The 16349-nt window shown below is 36.4% G+C and overlaps 1 protein-coding gene across 10 annotated transcripts in view; it reads right to left on the bottom strand.

Annotated features, from left to right (window-relative positions):
* Positions 1-16349, bottom strand: part of rgs3 (regulator of G protein signaling 3) — a 133339-nt gene that overhangs the window by 5682 nt on the left and 111308 nt on the right. For 7 of the 10 annotated variants that reach the window (XM_023338425.1, XM_023338417.1, XM_023338416.1 and 4 more), the window contains one exon: positions 7617-7687. In XM_023338425.1, coding sequence (XP_023194193.1) covers positions 7617-7687 — 71 coding nt within the window. Of the gene's footprint in view, positions 1-2977; positions 3116-7616; positions 7688-7889; positions 8069-16349 lie in introns of those variants that run through there. The other 3 variants (XM_023338424.1, XM_023338422.1, XM_023338423.1) reach the window with 3 other exon arrangements.

Raw genomic sequence — 16349 nt, 5'->3', positions numbered from 1 at the left:
AGATTGATTTGTGTGTGTTTAAATATGTAAGGAGGTCTAATAGTCAGCTTTTTCAAAACTGACCAGGCCTAAGCACACACACACATATATATATATATATATATAAATATATATATATATATATATATACACTGCTCAAAAAAATAAAGGGAACACTTTAAGTGTTAAACACCTGTTTAAATGTTCCCTTTATTTTTTTGAGCAGTGTATATATATATATATATATATATACACACACCATATATATACGTAATGAAAAGGTTCATTTCAACCTTTTGAAATGAACCTTTTAGGAGGTATTTTATTATTTTATTTTACAATCTCCAAGGCCAGGTAAAAGAGAAAATTTGCCTCCCCACGCAGCCGGATGAGTCATCCATTGACTGAAATAACACAAGTGCCCTGCTTGAAGCAGTCTCAAATCCAGATGCTCAACTGCTGAGCACGAATGCAGAGCTTTCGGCTATAGAAAAACAACAAGTCTTCCTTGCCATGCTGTATACCTGAAAATAGCACAGTCCTGAAAGCCTGAAGGTTATGTTATAACTGTTATAACATCTCTCATCCTGTAAAAAAAAAACCTCATGATACAAGAGTAGAACTTATTAGATAATTCTATTTTGGGGTTTTGACTTGAGGCAATTAGGATGACAGCTGTTTTAAAATAAAAAGAAATCTCTGTCTTGCCAAAGCATGTGAGCAAAAAAGAAATTTATATTTTAAAAGCACTGGAAAGTTGGCTCTCAGCCTGACAAAAGATGCCTTATTATTTATGTCTGGATTTAAACAGGCTGAGCTCATGTGAGAGTGATGTGACAGTAATGTCAAAACAACAGACACTTAAAGGGAAATCTGTGTTTCTCTTCTGCCACCATGTGGATATCACTGGATACTGAACCCCCTCCCCAAAGAACTAATATCCAACAGTATTACAATAATTCAGTTCATTGAATGTTTATTAAATATGAAATTCAACGAGTAAATGTAGAAATACTTAATCAAACATTGTATTTATTATATTTCAAAATCAAACCAAATAAATGAAGAATTTAATGTATTCCATTAAGTTTAATCTTGTGATCCAGCATTAGGAGTTTATTTTATCCATCAGTCTTTCGCATCAATCAGTGTTTTCAAAAAGGTGCTTGGTCTGCAACTGCGTGGCTATCCATCTTAACAGATGGATCCATTGGCCAGCAGTAACAAAATCTTAAATCAATGGAGCAACGGTAATATAATAAAAATAATTTCATTTAATTTCTTTCTTTTCAAATAACCAAAAACTATGACCCCACAGGCCTGGGGATCAGGATAAGTAGACTTGCTACTTTTCAGAATTTTCCCCAAGTGTCTCTAATCCATTGAGCCACTTCAGCTTGACCTCTCAAATGTGTGGAGCTGTTACTGATGGTATTTGGATTTTTTTCTCTAAAAGCTTCAAAAATAGCTCAAGGCTTAACAGAGTTAAAAAAAAAACGGGAATCTGATATAGAGTCACATGCAGGAGCAGCTATTTTTGACATCTAAAAGCACAACAACGTGCCGTTTTCTCTGGGTCAGTAATTTTAATTTGATTTCTCAAGTGTTCTCTGTTCCTCCTTTCGTGCTATTAGTTTTGAGTACCTCTCCATGTTAAGTTGCTTTTTTCCCCCCACCTCCCTGCACACACCCCACTCCAGTCTGGTCCTAACACTATTAGCCATGTATCACCCTCCATTTGATTTAATACACCCACTAACCTCTTGTACTTAACTTGATCCGCTGAGAGGCTGACACATGCTTTGTCCTGTCAAAAATTATCAAATTAAGATGATCTTTGATCTGCAATAACCAGCCAGACATTTCTGCTCCGCTGCTCAACAAGCTCTTAGCAGCACGTCCACCTCGCTGCCCGCTCATGTCCATCTATGAGAGCTCTTACGCTTGAGCAAAGAAGCAAGAGGTCTTTTGCTCTGCAATTATCCAAAGCTCTGTATTCCCTCTTTGCTTGGCTCACATTAGATGCACTAATAGCAACCCTCTGGCTATTCCTGGTACTGCGGAAAGTAGGCCGCACTCACAGGGAAAGGCTCCGGTGGCACGTGGGGAGAGCTGCAGACAGACATAATGCAGATCCCAGTGCACCACATGCGTGCAGGAAGCAAATCTGCAACCTTCCTTTTCATTTCCCATGCCTAATCACCGCATGCCACTTTGTCGGTAATGGGTAATATAGTTTAGATGATATAGCAAAGCAAATGGTGAGCATTATCCCAGCACGCCGTCAGTCCTACTTCAGGTTTGTTGACCAAAGGCTGTGTGCTTGTGAACTGAATACAGGACATGACACACAAACAATACTGAGTGTGGGCCTATTTGTGTGTTTGTGTATGTTGGAGTACGATGGGTCAAGTTTAGTGTTACAAAGTCTCGAACTTTATGCAATAAATACACAAGTTAGTCTCTATTTAAAAGATCTAGCAACAAACAGCTCTGAAATTACCACAAAATACACAATTTCAAAGCACAACACCCAACAAAAAGAAAAGCATACACAGTGCTTTGTAGCCAAGAGAATCACTTTGCCATATTCCTAGAAAGAAAATGAAAAAAGGAAACTGTCCCAAATTTACTCCTTAAATATAGCACTGCTACATTGACAATTTCCGTCAATCAAGACCCTAAAAATAACTCTACTTCTGAGCAAAGCCACTGTTCTGCCTCAAAGACCACATGAGCAATCCTCTCCCTGAAATCCAGGTTGACTATAAGAGGAAAAAGGGACAGCCTCGAGTTAAAGTTAAAGCCGCTTCCTCCAAAATAGTTCCAGCACCTCACTCTCAAGGGGGCTCCATCTTCCTCACTGAGACTGTCAAATGAAATCCAAGTAGAGGTCAAGTAGCCTGCAAACCACCCTAAATGTGGCCAGTCCAGCAGGACATCAAGTAAATCCTTCTTCAATCAATCTGGAGCGAAAAATCCACAGTCCTGCTCTTACCTTTCCAGGTATTTCTCTGAGAAGTCGACCATGGTGTGAAACATTGGCTCTGGCATGAACGCAGCTGCATGTAAGCATATGTCAGGAGTGGCAGCGGTCAGGACCTAGGGATTTGTTTGGCAATCACATTCCTCTCACCCCCGAGAGGCTCTGCTGGAGCTTTATATAGTACAGGGGGTCTGGAGAAGGCGGACCCTAGGCTCACCCAATCCACAGGCAGCACTCAGGAGACAGATTCCTTCTGCTTGGGGTCTGAAGAGTTGTTTTTTTTTTTTTTAAGCTTAGATAAAGTTTGTCCCTCCAACAAAGCTTGACTAATGTAATGATCTGTTTCACTGACCAGTACAGCAAACAGTGGTAGAGCCCATTTAAGCCTGCTGACTCTTAACATATATCATCTCTTTTATAGTAGGCAAATATACTGCTCAAAAAAATAAAGGGAACACTTAAACAACACAATATAACTCCAAGTACATCAAACTTCTGTGAAATCAAACTGTCCACTTAGGAAGCAACACTGATTGACAATCAATTTCACCTGCTGTTGTGCAAATGGAACTTTGTACAGAACAAAGTATTCAATGAGAATATTTCTTTCATTCAGATCTAGGATGTGTTATTTGAGTGTTCCCTTTATTTTTTTGAGCAGTGTATTTTGATGTTGGCGAGTATGTTGTGGTAGTGAGCTTGCTTAGGACTGTAAAATAAGTGAAATCAGTCTAGTATGATTCTTGATACCCCAAATAATAATAAAAAATCTCTCAAAAACATCTTAAAGGGATAGTTCAGAATTTTGGAGTTCTAAACAGAGTTAGTAAAACAAAAAAAATGCAATATCATTGGTGAATGTATAATGGCATAGAGTGTGAATAAACTACATTCTTTACTCTTTCCCATCATTTTCTGGGAGTTTTAGTATTTTGCTTTGTAAAAACTCCATTGGAAAATTGAAACTAATGCTCAGAAATTCTATCCACTTGCCTTAATTGCAATTTTGCACATATTGATGCTGCAGTGGTGATTGGGATTCTATATATAGTGCAGTTGTAGTCACAAGCAGATAACATCTAGAAAATACCTTTGTCTTAAGAGTCTTTACTTGGTACAAATACAGATTCAATTGTATGAAAAATGTCAATGTCCTTCATGTAGACATAGTTTAACTTCTAAACAGATGTTAATCTTGAATTAATTGGTTATTTTGAGAAAAGCTGATTTGAAAAACTGAATAAACACAGCTGTTTTTTCTTACGAAATTTCAAATAAAAGTAGCCATTTAAAGTAGTTGGAGCACTTGTATTTTTCCACAGATGAGCAAAAAACATATTGACTACTCCTTCCTAACATGCTGTTAGTCCTTCACAGGTTGTGAAAACAGCACTGACTGACCAAGACTTGTATCCTTCAAGATCTCTGTAGATGCCTTGTGGTATCTAACACCTTGATGTTAGCAGCAGATCCTTACAGGCCAGTAAGTTGTGACTTGGAGCTACTCTGAATCAGATGTCTTCCAGCACATCGCCAAACATTTTTTCCCTTTGCGTCATAGTTGGTATGTTCTCACCATGGCTTAATGAATTTTAAAATTGTCCCATACCAGCCGACTGAGACTATTTTTATTATCCAAGGGATCATTTTGCTTCTTTCTGAAAGTTTTTTTTTTTTACATACTCACAGCATTGGAAACTGATTCTAAGCTGCCATCTTTCAATGTGAACTGGATCTGAAGCCTGCACAAAAACCACAAGCTGCAAATTATTAGTGAAAATGAGATAAGAAATCTTTAGTGGATAGAGATAGTGCAAAAATGATTTTGGCCAGAGGTTAGAGAGCACAGTCTAAACTTATAAATAGCCTCAACAGATTTTGCAGCTGCATTTATATTTCTTCAACACACTGACGTACATCTCTTGGCTCCCGTAGCTCTTTCTGTATGTTACCTATCAGCCTTCAACATCTGGAGGAAATAATTTCATTTCCTTCATGCGTAGCTGGGAAGCCTAAGATTTCAATCTATAGAAGCAAGATATTGAATTTGTATTCCTCTGAGTCACACTGAAAGATATTGTGTCCAGAGCATGTTTATTTGTGTGACTTTCCTGTGAATGAGCAGATAAAACTGGTGGCTTTCAGACAAGCCAGATGAAAAATGTCAGGAAACAGTTTAAAGCTGCAGTATGTAACTTTTAAACAACTATGATTCTTACATATTTGTTAAAATTCTCACTCTTTCCTGACAAGCGTGACTGACGCTGCTAAGACCTTCCTCATTGCTCACGCCCTCCACCTTGCTCTCTGCTAGGCTATAGCTAGTTCTAGACACCAGAGTTTATTGTGGATGCTTGTTATCATGGCCATTGAAGATAGAGGATAAACAGTTTTCCTGTAACGGTAACTTGTTTCCCAACTATTGAGCAATGCATACACAAGCATGATTGACTGCGCTAAGAATTTCCTTGTGGCTCTGAATAGTTGCTTCTGACTGGGAGCTGTGTATTTCTGTAAAATGCTGTAGGACCACAGGGAGGAGGCAGAGGAACCGTTTCATTTTATTCTGTCTTGACATTATGACAATTTTCATAAATATGTAAAAGACATATTTTGATACAACTTAAAAATTACATATCTATTAAGACATTGTCAGTTCAATGGGCACAAAGACAGTTGAACTAACATACAAAGTCCACTATGGATGAGAAGCTTTATAACTCAGTTTATTGATTCACGATGACAGAAGAGAGCAGCATTATGACAGATTTACTTTTCATCAACAAAAGATAAACTATTCTCCTTTATGCAGCTGTCATTGAAGTTGCAACTGTGCAGAACAGATGTCTCTTGTCAAACATTGTAGAGGTGAAGGCTTAAAGCTAATGTTGCACCTGGATAACTCATCAGACATTTGTAAAAAAAACAAACACACCATTCAGCATATAGAACTATAGCAAGGAAGGAAGTATAGACTGCTCCGTGATAAGAATGTGTACATAGTCCAACACTCCTGTTGATCCATGAAGTTGGCTGACATTTTCTGTCAATAAATGTTTACAGCTCCTGAGTTTAGATCTACAAAGTCTCAGAAAGGTCTTTATGCAAGTTTATGAATTTTGTGTTACAGATACAAAGCTAAATGTGTTTTGGGGGGATTTTATGTGATAGACCAACAAAAGTAATACACAATTGTGAGATGTATATTTGCATCAAGCCAATTTTGTGATACCCCAAATAAAACTTAGTATGAACAGTTGCCTTCACAAATCACCCTATTATTAAATAGAGCCAACTTGTAACTTAATAACATCACAATCACAGTCCAGACCAGACCTAAATCTAGTCGAGAATCTATGGCAAGGCTTAAAAATGGATATTTACACATCCTTTCAATTCAGCCTGACCAAACTAGAGCTACCTTGCAAAAAACAATTGACAAAATTTTGGGCTGCACATTTGCAAAGTTTTGCAAATGTAAGTGAAAATATAAGTATTGTCTATGGCTGTTGGCTGTGAGTGAATAGGACAAAATGTAAACACAAAGTCAAATGTGTATGAAAAGTGCAAGGCACTGTTTGATCCATCTCATATCTAAAAACCTTGAAACAAAGTAATCTATCCATAGAATCATTTTTGAAACACTGCTCAAGAGTTGTGGATTTTGATTTGACTATAGTTTTTCTCAATGAAGCCAACTTGAAGATGAATCTTTATCTGCTGCTTGTCTTTGTCTGTGTCTGATGGTGACAGGCTTTAATACCTCACTTACTTTCCATCATATTCCCACAATCAAAAATCAAACACTATGCTCTTTTCCTACTTGGCATAATTCATTTTCTTATATTATGATTAAAACCATCTTACTATACTTCAACCCTGTCATTTACATTAACAAAATCATAACTCATTATGAAATACTTTAAAAACAAATCTCACATTTTACATGTCATTTATTTATCCCTGAAACCAATTTTTAAACTAAGTTATAACATTGCAAACTGTTGGTTTAAAAACAGTCTAGACTACCGGTGTAAAATAAAGCACTGGAATTTTAATCGCTTAATCTGCTGTTTAACTAAACAGTACAAAAACAGCCTGACAGGAAGAACAAAAAGGCAGCTAGCAGGCCTGCGGACAGCCTCTGCTTTATAGTCTATAAGTCTAAATAATGTGCTCTGATCTTATGGAGGACAGCTGATGAATCCCAGAAGTGTTGACACACCAGAAAATACACAAACATTTTTCACACCTCTGACAATGTCGGACACGAACATGGCATCACATCCTGCATTTACCAATCCACTGAGTAGATTTACCTGATAAGAGGTTATTAGAGTTTGTGAATGTTTCTACAAGAGTCCAAAATAGTCTTTAATTCAGTTTAAGCTTAAAATATTCTCACAGGGACAGTACAATGAACTCTTCTCACCCAAACTAATACAATGCTGGAGACCTTACTGATGTTTCAACTACAGAAACTCACCTCAAATTTCCTCAGTGTGTGAAACTGATCATTGTTTACATTAGCATTAAAGACAAATTCCTTAACTATGAGCTACGTCCACACTGCTATAGCCAGTCTCGTCCTCATATGTATTGAGACACTTTTATAAAAGTTGATTTCAGGGATTGTAAAAAGAGGACTTACAGGTTCTTGGACTTCTTCTTTTTTGTGCCGTTAGGGCTGACCTCACAGCTGCAGGGGGATCCGGCGCTCAGCTAAGAGGAGAGGAAAGAGAAGACACTCCGTCATCCACCGTCCACACTTGAAATGGGGGGCCCTTGGTAGGCTCCTGCAGGATATTTTGACAAGCTCCGACATGCAACCTAGTTAGCTTTTAAGGTTGTAAATCCACAGCGTGTATAGTTGAGATAGACAAAGTGTGACACACGTACACCCCAGCCGACAAAAATGGCTAACCTACAGCAGTAGTCCACATTGTAAATTCCACAAAGCTCGGTAGAGGTGCACAGCTGTATCTTGCTCAATTAAACTATTCGAGAAGCCAGGGGCTCGCGGTTATAAACAGTATATAGCAAAGGAAGGAAATTGAGAGAGTGTGAAGGACCACAGCTGTTGTTTCTGGTGGCCCTCCAGCTGTGGCCAAGGTTTAAAGTGTTGAACTGGGACCCCTGGTTTCACATTACAGTTTCTGTCAGGCCAGTGTTTTGATTGGTCAAGAAGAAAAGGGAAGTCGTTTCAGGGTGGGGAAAGGGTCAGTCCTCACTAATCTGATGGCCTGAAACTGCCCCATTGTGGGGGTGTGCGTGTGTGTCGTGTTTCTGTGTGCAAGAGACTCTAAATAATGAGCCATTGTATTACTGGACCATGCAGTTGAATCTGAGCTAGATACTGGCTATGGCTGCTAACACATAGTTGGTATTTTCTACCTCTATGGGAACCAATTTGTGTTCCAACCTTGAGGGACAGTGAGAGCATGTTGGCAGGCCTTCAGTAATTCAAGCTGTTTTGTCTAACTTTTGGTCTTAAAACTAACTGAAAAGTTTGAAGTTAGAGCAGAGGTTTTTTTTTAAATCGCAACTTTACTTAAAAATACAAGACATATACAGATATTTGTTATTACCAAAGATTACTACAAATGTAATACCCTCTTAATTATTTGAGATATTCCTACTAAATTCCTAACTTAAAATGTTTCCTGCTGCTGCTTTCAGTAATTTCTGGAAACCATGTCATGTTCAAGTCCTCTTATAGTCTAGAAAATTTTACAGTCAATTGTTTCCCACAAGTCACTGATGCCCAAAGAGTTGCAAAAGAATACTAATTTACCTAAAATGAAATGATCATGAAAATGTGACTCATTCTTGTAAGATGACATGTCCATCTTCTAAAGTTTGATTTAAAAAATTGCTTTTAAACGCATCACAGTTAAAACTAAACCACAACAAAAGATGGAATTTGTCTATTATTCTAATTTTAGAGGCAACCATGTACTACAGCACAAGTAATCCGTTACTAGCATTTGATTGTGAATGCATGTGTGGGATAGTAAACCTAGTAGGGTTGGCATACTGTCAGAATGGGCTCATTGTATTATGGTGTAATGCATTTGAAAAATAATGCTGAGCCTCATAACTTCACATTCACCCATCAATCACTCTTCATAAATCAGCTTCACAATGTTGGGGTGAACTGCAGGACTTCAGGATATCTGAAGTAACAAAAACTAACACACATGAAAAACCATTCCTTTCATAGCTCTGTCCTTGTTTCAGCTCTCATTGTAAACCTGAAAATGATTAAGGGTTTTGATGAACCTTTAGCATCTTAATTTGTTAAGATGTTAAGAATAAATTAAGCATCTTAAGAAATTAAGATGCTAAAGTTAACGGCTACTTATAGCCTTTACTGATGACTGATTCCCTACAAAGTACATGCACTAAAAAGTACAATTATTATTTAGTTTATCTTAATGTTTTGACCAGTTTCTGAAACAGAACAAAACTGAAACTACCTATAGCAGAGCAGTTACTTAGCCCTGATTGAATATTAAGGGAAGTACGTTGAAAGAAGCATTTGAATTGATCAAGTCTTTTATTGTGTCTGTGATTGGATCTGAATGTAAGTTTAACTACAGAGCTGTGTAACTCTGACCCCTCCCTCTTTGTCTCCTACAAATGTCCACAAAGGAGGAAGAAATATTTTGTGGTATTTTATTCTTTTAATAGCAGGTCAGAACTATAAAATATGTGTGAGTCTTTAATCAGTATATCTCTACACATTTATAAAAAAAAAAAGTCTTACCAACGCAGACAAAAGTGCAATGAAAAAGCAGTAAAAGCCTATTAAGCCTATGTAGCAGTGTGTTAGAGTGGTTCTCACAATTGAACCACCTGTTTTCATTTTAAAGGTGGAGATAAATGCCTATCTTCATTTGTTAAACAATTAGCATAACAAATAAATAAGTGTTTTAAAACCTGCAACCACTTCAAATAACGGTTATGATTTACTTTTTTTCCTGCAAAAATTCACTGAGTGACATCCAACTCTTCACTTCAGAGGAATAAAGCTCACAGGAAAGGCTGGTAGTCTGACTGACATCTTCCTGAAACACAAACACAAACCTTTTCGAAAAAGAGGCAAAGACTTTGCCCCTTTTGGAGACATCTGTCATCGTGTCAGGTCAGTTAGTGCTTAACAAAATATCTAGCTCTGAGCTAAATGAAATCTGCAAGGCCATATAAACAGTAGTCTGATCCGGTCACAGACATTTCACACACAAGTCTGGAACCTGCTGAGCACATTTGGAGAGGTGCTGAACAGCTGTCAGCGATGGCTTCCAAGCTGGGACAAACCAATTGGCAAAGAAAAACAACGAATATATTGCTAAAGTAATTTAGAATTTTGAAGAATGTGTGTATCATTGAACACAATTCTAGATTTCTTGTTTAGCTGTTTTTAAAAAAAAAATAAATAAAGATAAGATACATAGAACCAAAAACTATCCAGCAATGACTTAGTAGTGGTTGGTGTTCCTTCAAGACATCAGTGGTTTTTGAAGCAACTTTCTATATAATCTGACCCAGGACTTTAATTTTGAAGATCATCTGTGAACCTCATTTTGAAACACCGTGACACCTTTTTTCAATACAGGTCTAGGTTGACAATGAATTTACAACCCAATTTTGTGGTAATAAATCCATAATAACAGTGAAAACCATTTTTTTTCCACAGAGGTTTAATTCTATTGGTAAATATCTATAAAATTTTTATTCTAAGGAGTATCTGTAAATTTTACTTTAGAGGTCTAAATTATCAACCTGATGAATTGTTTAGGCACTTCAAGCCAGTTTAAGTAGAAATAAGAAGCATTAATCCTCCATATGGAGGACTGAATTTCTTATTTTGCATATGTGGGATCTTTAATTTGAAAAGTCAACTAAAAATCTGGTTTTGGTCCATTAGTAATGTAGAACCTACTTTTGCACTAATTTAATCTATGAAAGATATAAACATCTTCTAAAAAGTACATATGAATTTTACTTCAAGATTTTTATGAAAACCCTTTTTTCATCACATGTTTAGTGCTGCAATTTAATCTACGAAATCTAGGTTACGACACCTGAACAACAAATGCATAAAAAATTCTCCTCCTAACTTTCTGACAAAACTTTACCTCGTCTACACGTGCAGGAAACATGAATGTACCATATCAGTGAGACGCTATAACTTCATACAGAACAAAGTACACATCCATCTTCTTTTAATACCTATTTATGGAAGTGGAGGTGCAATATACTGCACATCAATTTCATTATACCTTAGAGGGATCATTACAGGCTACAAAAAATATGACTTGCCTACTTTACATGAGTATCAGCTTTTAGCAGGAAATAGAATCACGACACAAGGGAACGGCTACGTAAATCTGATATTTTTAGAAAGGCCGTCTGACGTACACTGGGCCACAGGTGGCTCCATCTTCAGTTCTCCCTCCACTTCACTTCACTTACATGCTGCTCTCACCACTTCACGGTTCCTAACTTCACAGCTAAACACACAAAGGAGTGGGAAGGCCAAGTAACTCGTAGATCAACCTGCACCGCTTTTGAACTCAAACATTCTGATGTTTACTCATGTAAACACTGTAATTCAGAGAGCATATTTGGTTTTTCATTCCACAGTGCTGATAAATGCATAATGTTTTACAGTATTGTTTCAACTTTTGTTGTTTTTATTGTGTCAGTGCATTAAAGTCGCAGCACTAATGAGGACTAAAATAAATATATATTATAAATGTATTAATGTAGTGATTCTTAAATGAAGAAATATGTAATATCAGCTAAGTAGGATTGCTAATATGGTGATCATCTTTACATTCAACAGGTGGCTGAAATATTTCTATAACAAGTTGCTAGGCATGACCAAGTTAATAGTATACTTTTAAATCAGTTTTTAAAAAAAGAAAATGTCTTTAAACAAGACACCAGAGAAAGTACCTGGTTGAAGTTTTCTTGAGATTTATAGAGCAAAGAGTAATCCATCTGTAGGTCAGATGGCTGAAAAAAAAGACTACTATAACCTTCTCTTGCATATAATGACAGAAAAAATTGGCCATTTAGAAATAATTCAGTCATGGTATGTTTATTATAGAAACACCATCAATCATTGTTATTGGTTCAAAACTATAGTTGGTAAGTTATGTGGTGCCAATAAATTAAAAAGTTGGGGGTCATCTTTTTTTCCAGTTGACTGAATTGTTTCACTTATAAAACAATTAGCAGCATAATTATTATTTCTTTTTCTTTTTGAGATCTTTATCTGGTTTTTTATGTCTTAAATATATATTTTGTGTTACACCTATGCAGCAGTGCAAAAAACCTTTGAATAGTGAGCAAACCTTCCAGCACCATAGCTTACTGAAGGTGGAATGTAGCAATGTTGAAGTCTTTCATTTAAAAACAAAAGTTTCAAAACTGTCATGCTTACACATGAATTATAAAGTTTCAAGCTTTCCATGTGATCTCTCAGTCTGATCCTATTCTGGCCCCAAATAGACAAAAGAGACTTTCCACACAGCGGCTATCCTAAAAATAACTTTGGTATGTGGGGGTAAGCGTGTATGTGTGTGTGTGTTTTACATGCCTGAATGAAGACAGCTAGAGAGCAGATAATTTGCCAAAGACCACAGGGTGATGTGCCCCCCGAGACTAGATGTGCAGATGTTGACACAGTGTTACGGGTTGCTGGATAGTTTTGCAGATAACACTGTGACTGGCTCCATGCACAGGTGTCACTGGAACCTATTGGTGTATTTCTGCTTACAGAAACTTGATAATGATTATATGCATACATTTCTAATAATGCTAGAAATCTCAGAAGAATGTGTTTTTGTCTATTTTAGCCAAAAACAGCTTTTACAGTCAAACTCCAAAATCCTTCAGAAGCTTAAATCCTCAGAATTTCATTAATTAACCTCGTCTGTGTGCGTTTAAACTCGACCCGCTCTCTCAGGTTGCTTCATTCTTTCCTTTCATTTCCCAGCTCCTTTGTTGTTTTTTACAAGCTGGTGCCTGAACAATGTTTTCGGGAACTCAGACAATCTACTTCCCCCTTTAGCGAGGCCATGGATCGGTGCTACATGTTAGAGCTTGCTTCCTGTCATTGTGTGGCTCTGCCATGTGTGATGTGTGCGTTGGTGGGCTACACCATGCTCACATTGATGTAATGACATCTGTTTAACAGGTGATTTACCCATGAGCAAAAAATAAGGTCAATTGTTGAGTTACTGGACAATGCTGAAATATCAACTATTAACTCTGGACGTCTTAGTCTCCACAGGTTCCAGTGTCATCTTGCAGAGGGTTCATGCAATTTGAAGTTGTGCTAACTAATGTTATTTTTATGTTAGAACACAATAGAAGCTAAAACTAGAATTCTGACTTATAAATCACTTCCCTCACAGAATAACTAAACTCTAACCCTTGGTCCTTGTTCTGCTACGTCTGTCACTGCTAGAGCTTTTAAATAATGCTTCATTATTATAATAGAGTGTGGGTCTGTTTAGATAAGCAGCTATTGACTTGGAGTGATTGTATGAGCTATGAGGATCAAAACTCATCCAGTATGTTTTCTTGTTCTCCCATTTTGATGAGTTACTAAGAGAAATGTCCCTCTGGGTCCAGTGAGGGAAATATAATCACCACTGATGTATTCAAAGAAGTAACATATGATGTAAAAGTGCTTGACTAATTCAGATAAGAAAAATCAATCTGTTTATGATACTGTAAAAAATAAATAAAATCATTTTTTTCAATTTTACACATCTTTACCAGGAGAACCAGTAAATGTGGGGATGATCTAGATAGTCAAAATATAAAAAAACTCGACATGAGCTCAAAATGATAAAAACAAATAATGCATAGTACAATCTTTGTGTCCATTTTTTAAACCTATGATGCTGTGAGCAGTGATTTTGACAACTTTCAGGCCTTGGACCACACAGGGAACCGCATAAGACATGAGTCATGGTCACAGTCTGTTAACACAGTGTTGATTTTAAGAGTGAGACATACAGTATGTTAACAGCCTATTAGCAAACAGCATTTAACATGTTAAATTCATATTAATATAAAGCATAAAGTACAGAAAATAAGTTTAAATCCTTTTTACTGTTATCTGGAATGTAAAATTTGATTGATCTTTTATAAAAATAGGAAAAAATTGGAGTAATTTATTTTGTGTAATCAATCAATATATGGTTTAAATTAGGTAAAGTTTCCTTCCAATTTTGTAAGAATTGACCCTGCCAATCAGAAGCATTGTTTCAGAAATGCTTTTTTTCTTGTTCTTCAACTGAAATGAATTAATCATCTTTCCATGCAGTCAGTTATAAGCACTAAACACAGCCAAAGAACATTTGTAATGACGTTAAACTAGCTGAGTAAAATTAAGGTAGTGAGGAAAAATATTTTTTTGTTTTGAATTCTCTTATCCTGTTCAAAATGAGAATAACAAATCAAATCCAAAGTAAATCCTACTTCCATCCAGCGAAAAATAGATATTTTTAGTTTCAACTACCCTGAAGTAACAGAACTTTGGTAAATGTAAGAAAATACATGGCTCCACTAGGTAGGTACTGTGGAAATATGTACAACCAGTCAAAAGACCAGCCTAATTTTAACATTTGTTCAATAATATAACAGTTTGGGCTGGTTTGAAATATGATTACTTCCCATTTATATGTGTTTTTGTAACAGCAAATAAAAAAAGTTTTTCTTTTCGACCTGTTCTTGTCCTTGAGAGAGTCTGCTGAGCAATGAAAAAAAAATGGACAACTCATCCCAGCCGGATAATACAACAAAAAATATAGAAGAACATTTAATAAATACAAAGACCTAAGGAAAACCGCACAGCAATTCAAAAGACAAATATTAAATTATCCTGAAATCTTTCACATGGATTTGCGAAATGCATTCCTAAAGATGAGCCTTTGAGCGTTTTTATTGTCCCTGACATTTTTCCCACAGATCTTTGATATCAAAAGCCTCAAGAAAACATTCCTGAAGTATTTTGCCTCAATATTTTCTTTGATACACGATTACATAATTGCCCTAGTGCCATGTTACTTTTTCTTCCCCCATTGTTTCAAAGGTTTCAGGAAATATTTTTGTTCAACTTCCTTTACAAATACAAGGAAATTTCAGGGAAAAATAAACTTTTAGCTGTCCATGGATGATTGTTTTGTAACTGTGCCTGGGAGTATGTCCTTGAAAATGTTAACACATGCATTAATTCATAATTCATAGCAAATGCCATCAAACCCCATACACCCTCACTTTTAACAGGTGTAACTATAATAGTTTGTAATATAAAAAAAAATAACTTTCAGAGGCGATTCTGATTGACATCTGCTCCAACTACATAATGTTACTGGAACCAGAAGTTGCATTGTTTTTATGTTAGTGTGTGAGGGTTAGGATGTAATTTTAAAACAAAAGAAAAAAACAGAGACATAGCACAGTCTGTATTTTGCGATAAATTGTTCTCTGGTCATTCATCAGCTACAAGGAGATAGCCGTTTCCTCCCAGAGTATTTCCCATGTTGCAGGATGTTCATGAACAATGCAGGTTCAACGTCACTTCTCTAAACTGCTCCAGAAAAAGGTGTCAGGTGATTCAGCCCTAGAACTAATGGAACTCATTAAAATGTTATCTACTGCCCAGCAGACAACCTTTCTGCTCAGGGTTTTTTATAGGTGAAGCCTTGTAGTCGTTTCCAAATCTGCAGCAGCGCACCAAAAGAATAAATATTGGGCATAAAAACTCAAACTTTCCCAACTATAATAGCTTCTTCCTTCAGCACGTGTTAGCATTAGGAGGCTATGATTCATAATTACTGAATAAAGTATTTTATTAGCAATTATTTAATATTACAACCACAGAACTAAATAAATTTTATTATGTTTTCTGACTAGTCACTCCACAAATCAGCAAAAGGCAAGGAAAAATTATGATTGAAAAAGGCCATACAACGTTCACAAAGTTTACCACAAATCATTTGGGAGAGAGGGCAAACATATAGGACTGTAGTCCGAAGAGATTAAAGGAGAACCTTTTAGCCTACATGCTTTGTGTCTTAGAAAACTGGCACTGTAGCTCACTTTCCATTGGTTAATGTACTTCTGTAAGGTGATGCAAGAACACAGAAGAAAGCAAATATTGATGACATGTTGAACAGAGTTCAAGTAGTAAGGTTTGTTTCATAGATACAGTATAACCAAAATGAATACGGATTCAAATCAAATAGGAGCATTTGGCTTTTTTCACAATTGATTACTTACATTTATTGCTTTTTTTTCAACCTAAGACTCTCACAGATGAGGCTTAGGTTGAGGCAAAAGCAAAAATTACACAAAG

This window comes from Xiphophorus maculatus, chromosome 8 (genome assembly GCF_002775205.1).
Source record: "Xiphophorus maculatus strain JP 163 A chromosome 8, X_maculatus-5.0-male, whole genome shotgun sequence".
Taxonomy (NCBI): Eukaryota; Metazoa; Chordata; class Actinopteri; order Cyprinodontiformes; family Poeciliidae; genus Xiphophorus; species Xiphophorus maculatus.
Note: the sequence above shows the minus strand (reverse complement) of the source record. Positions and strands in the feature narration are given on the sequence as shown.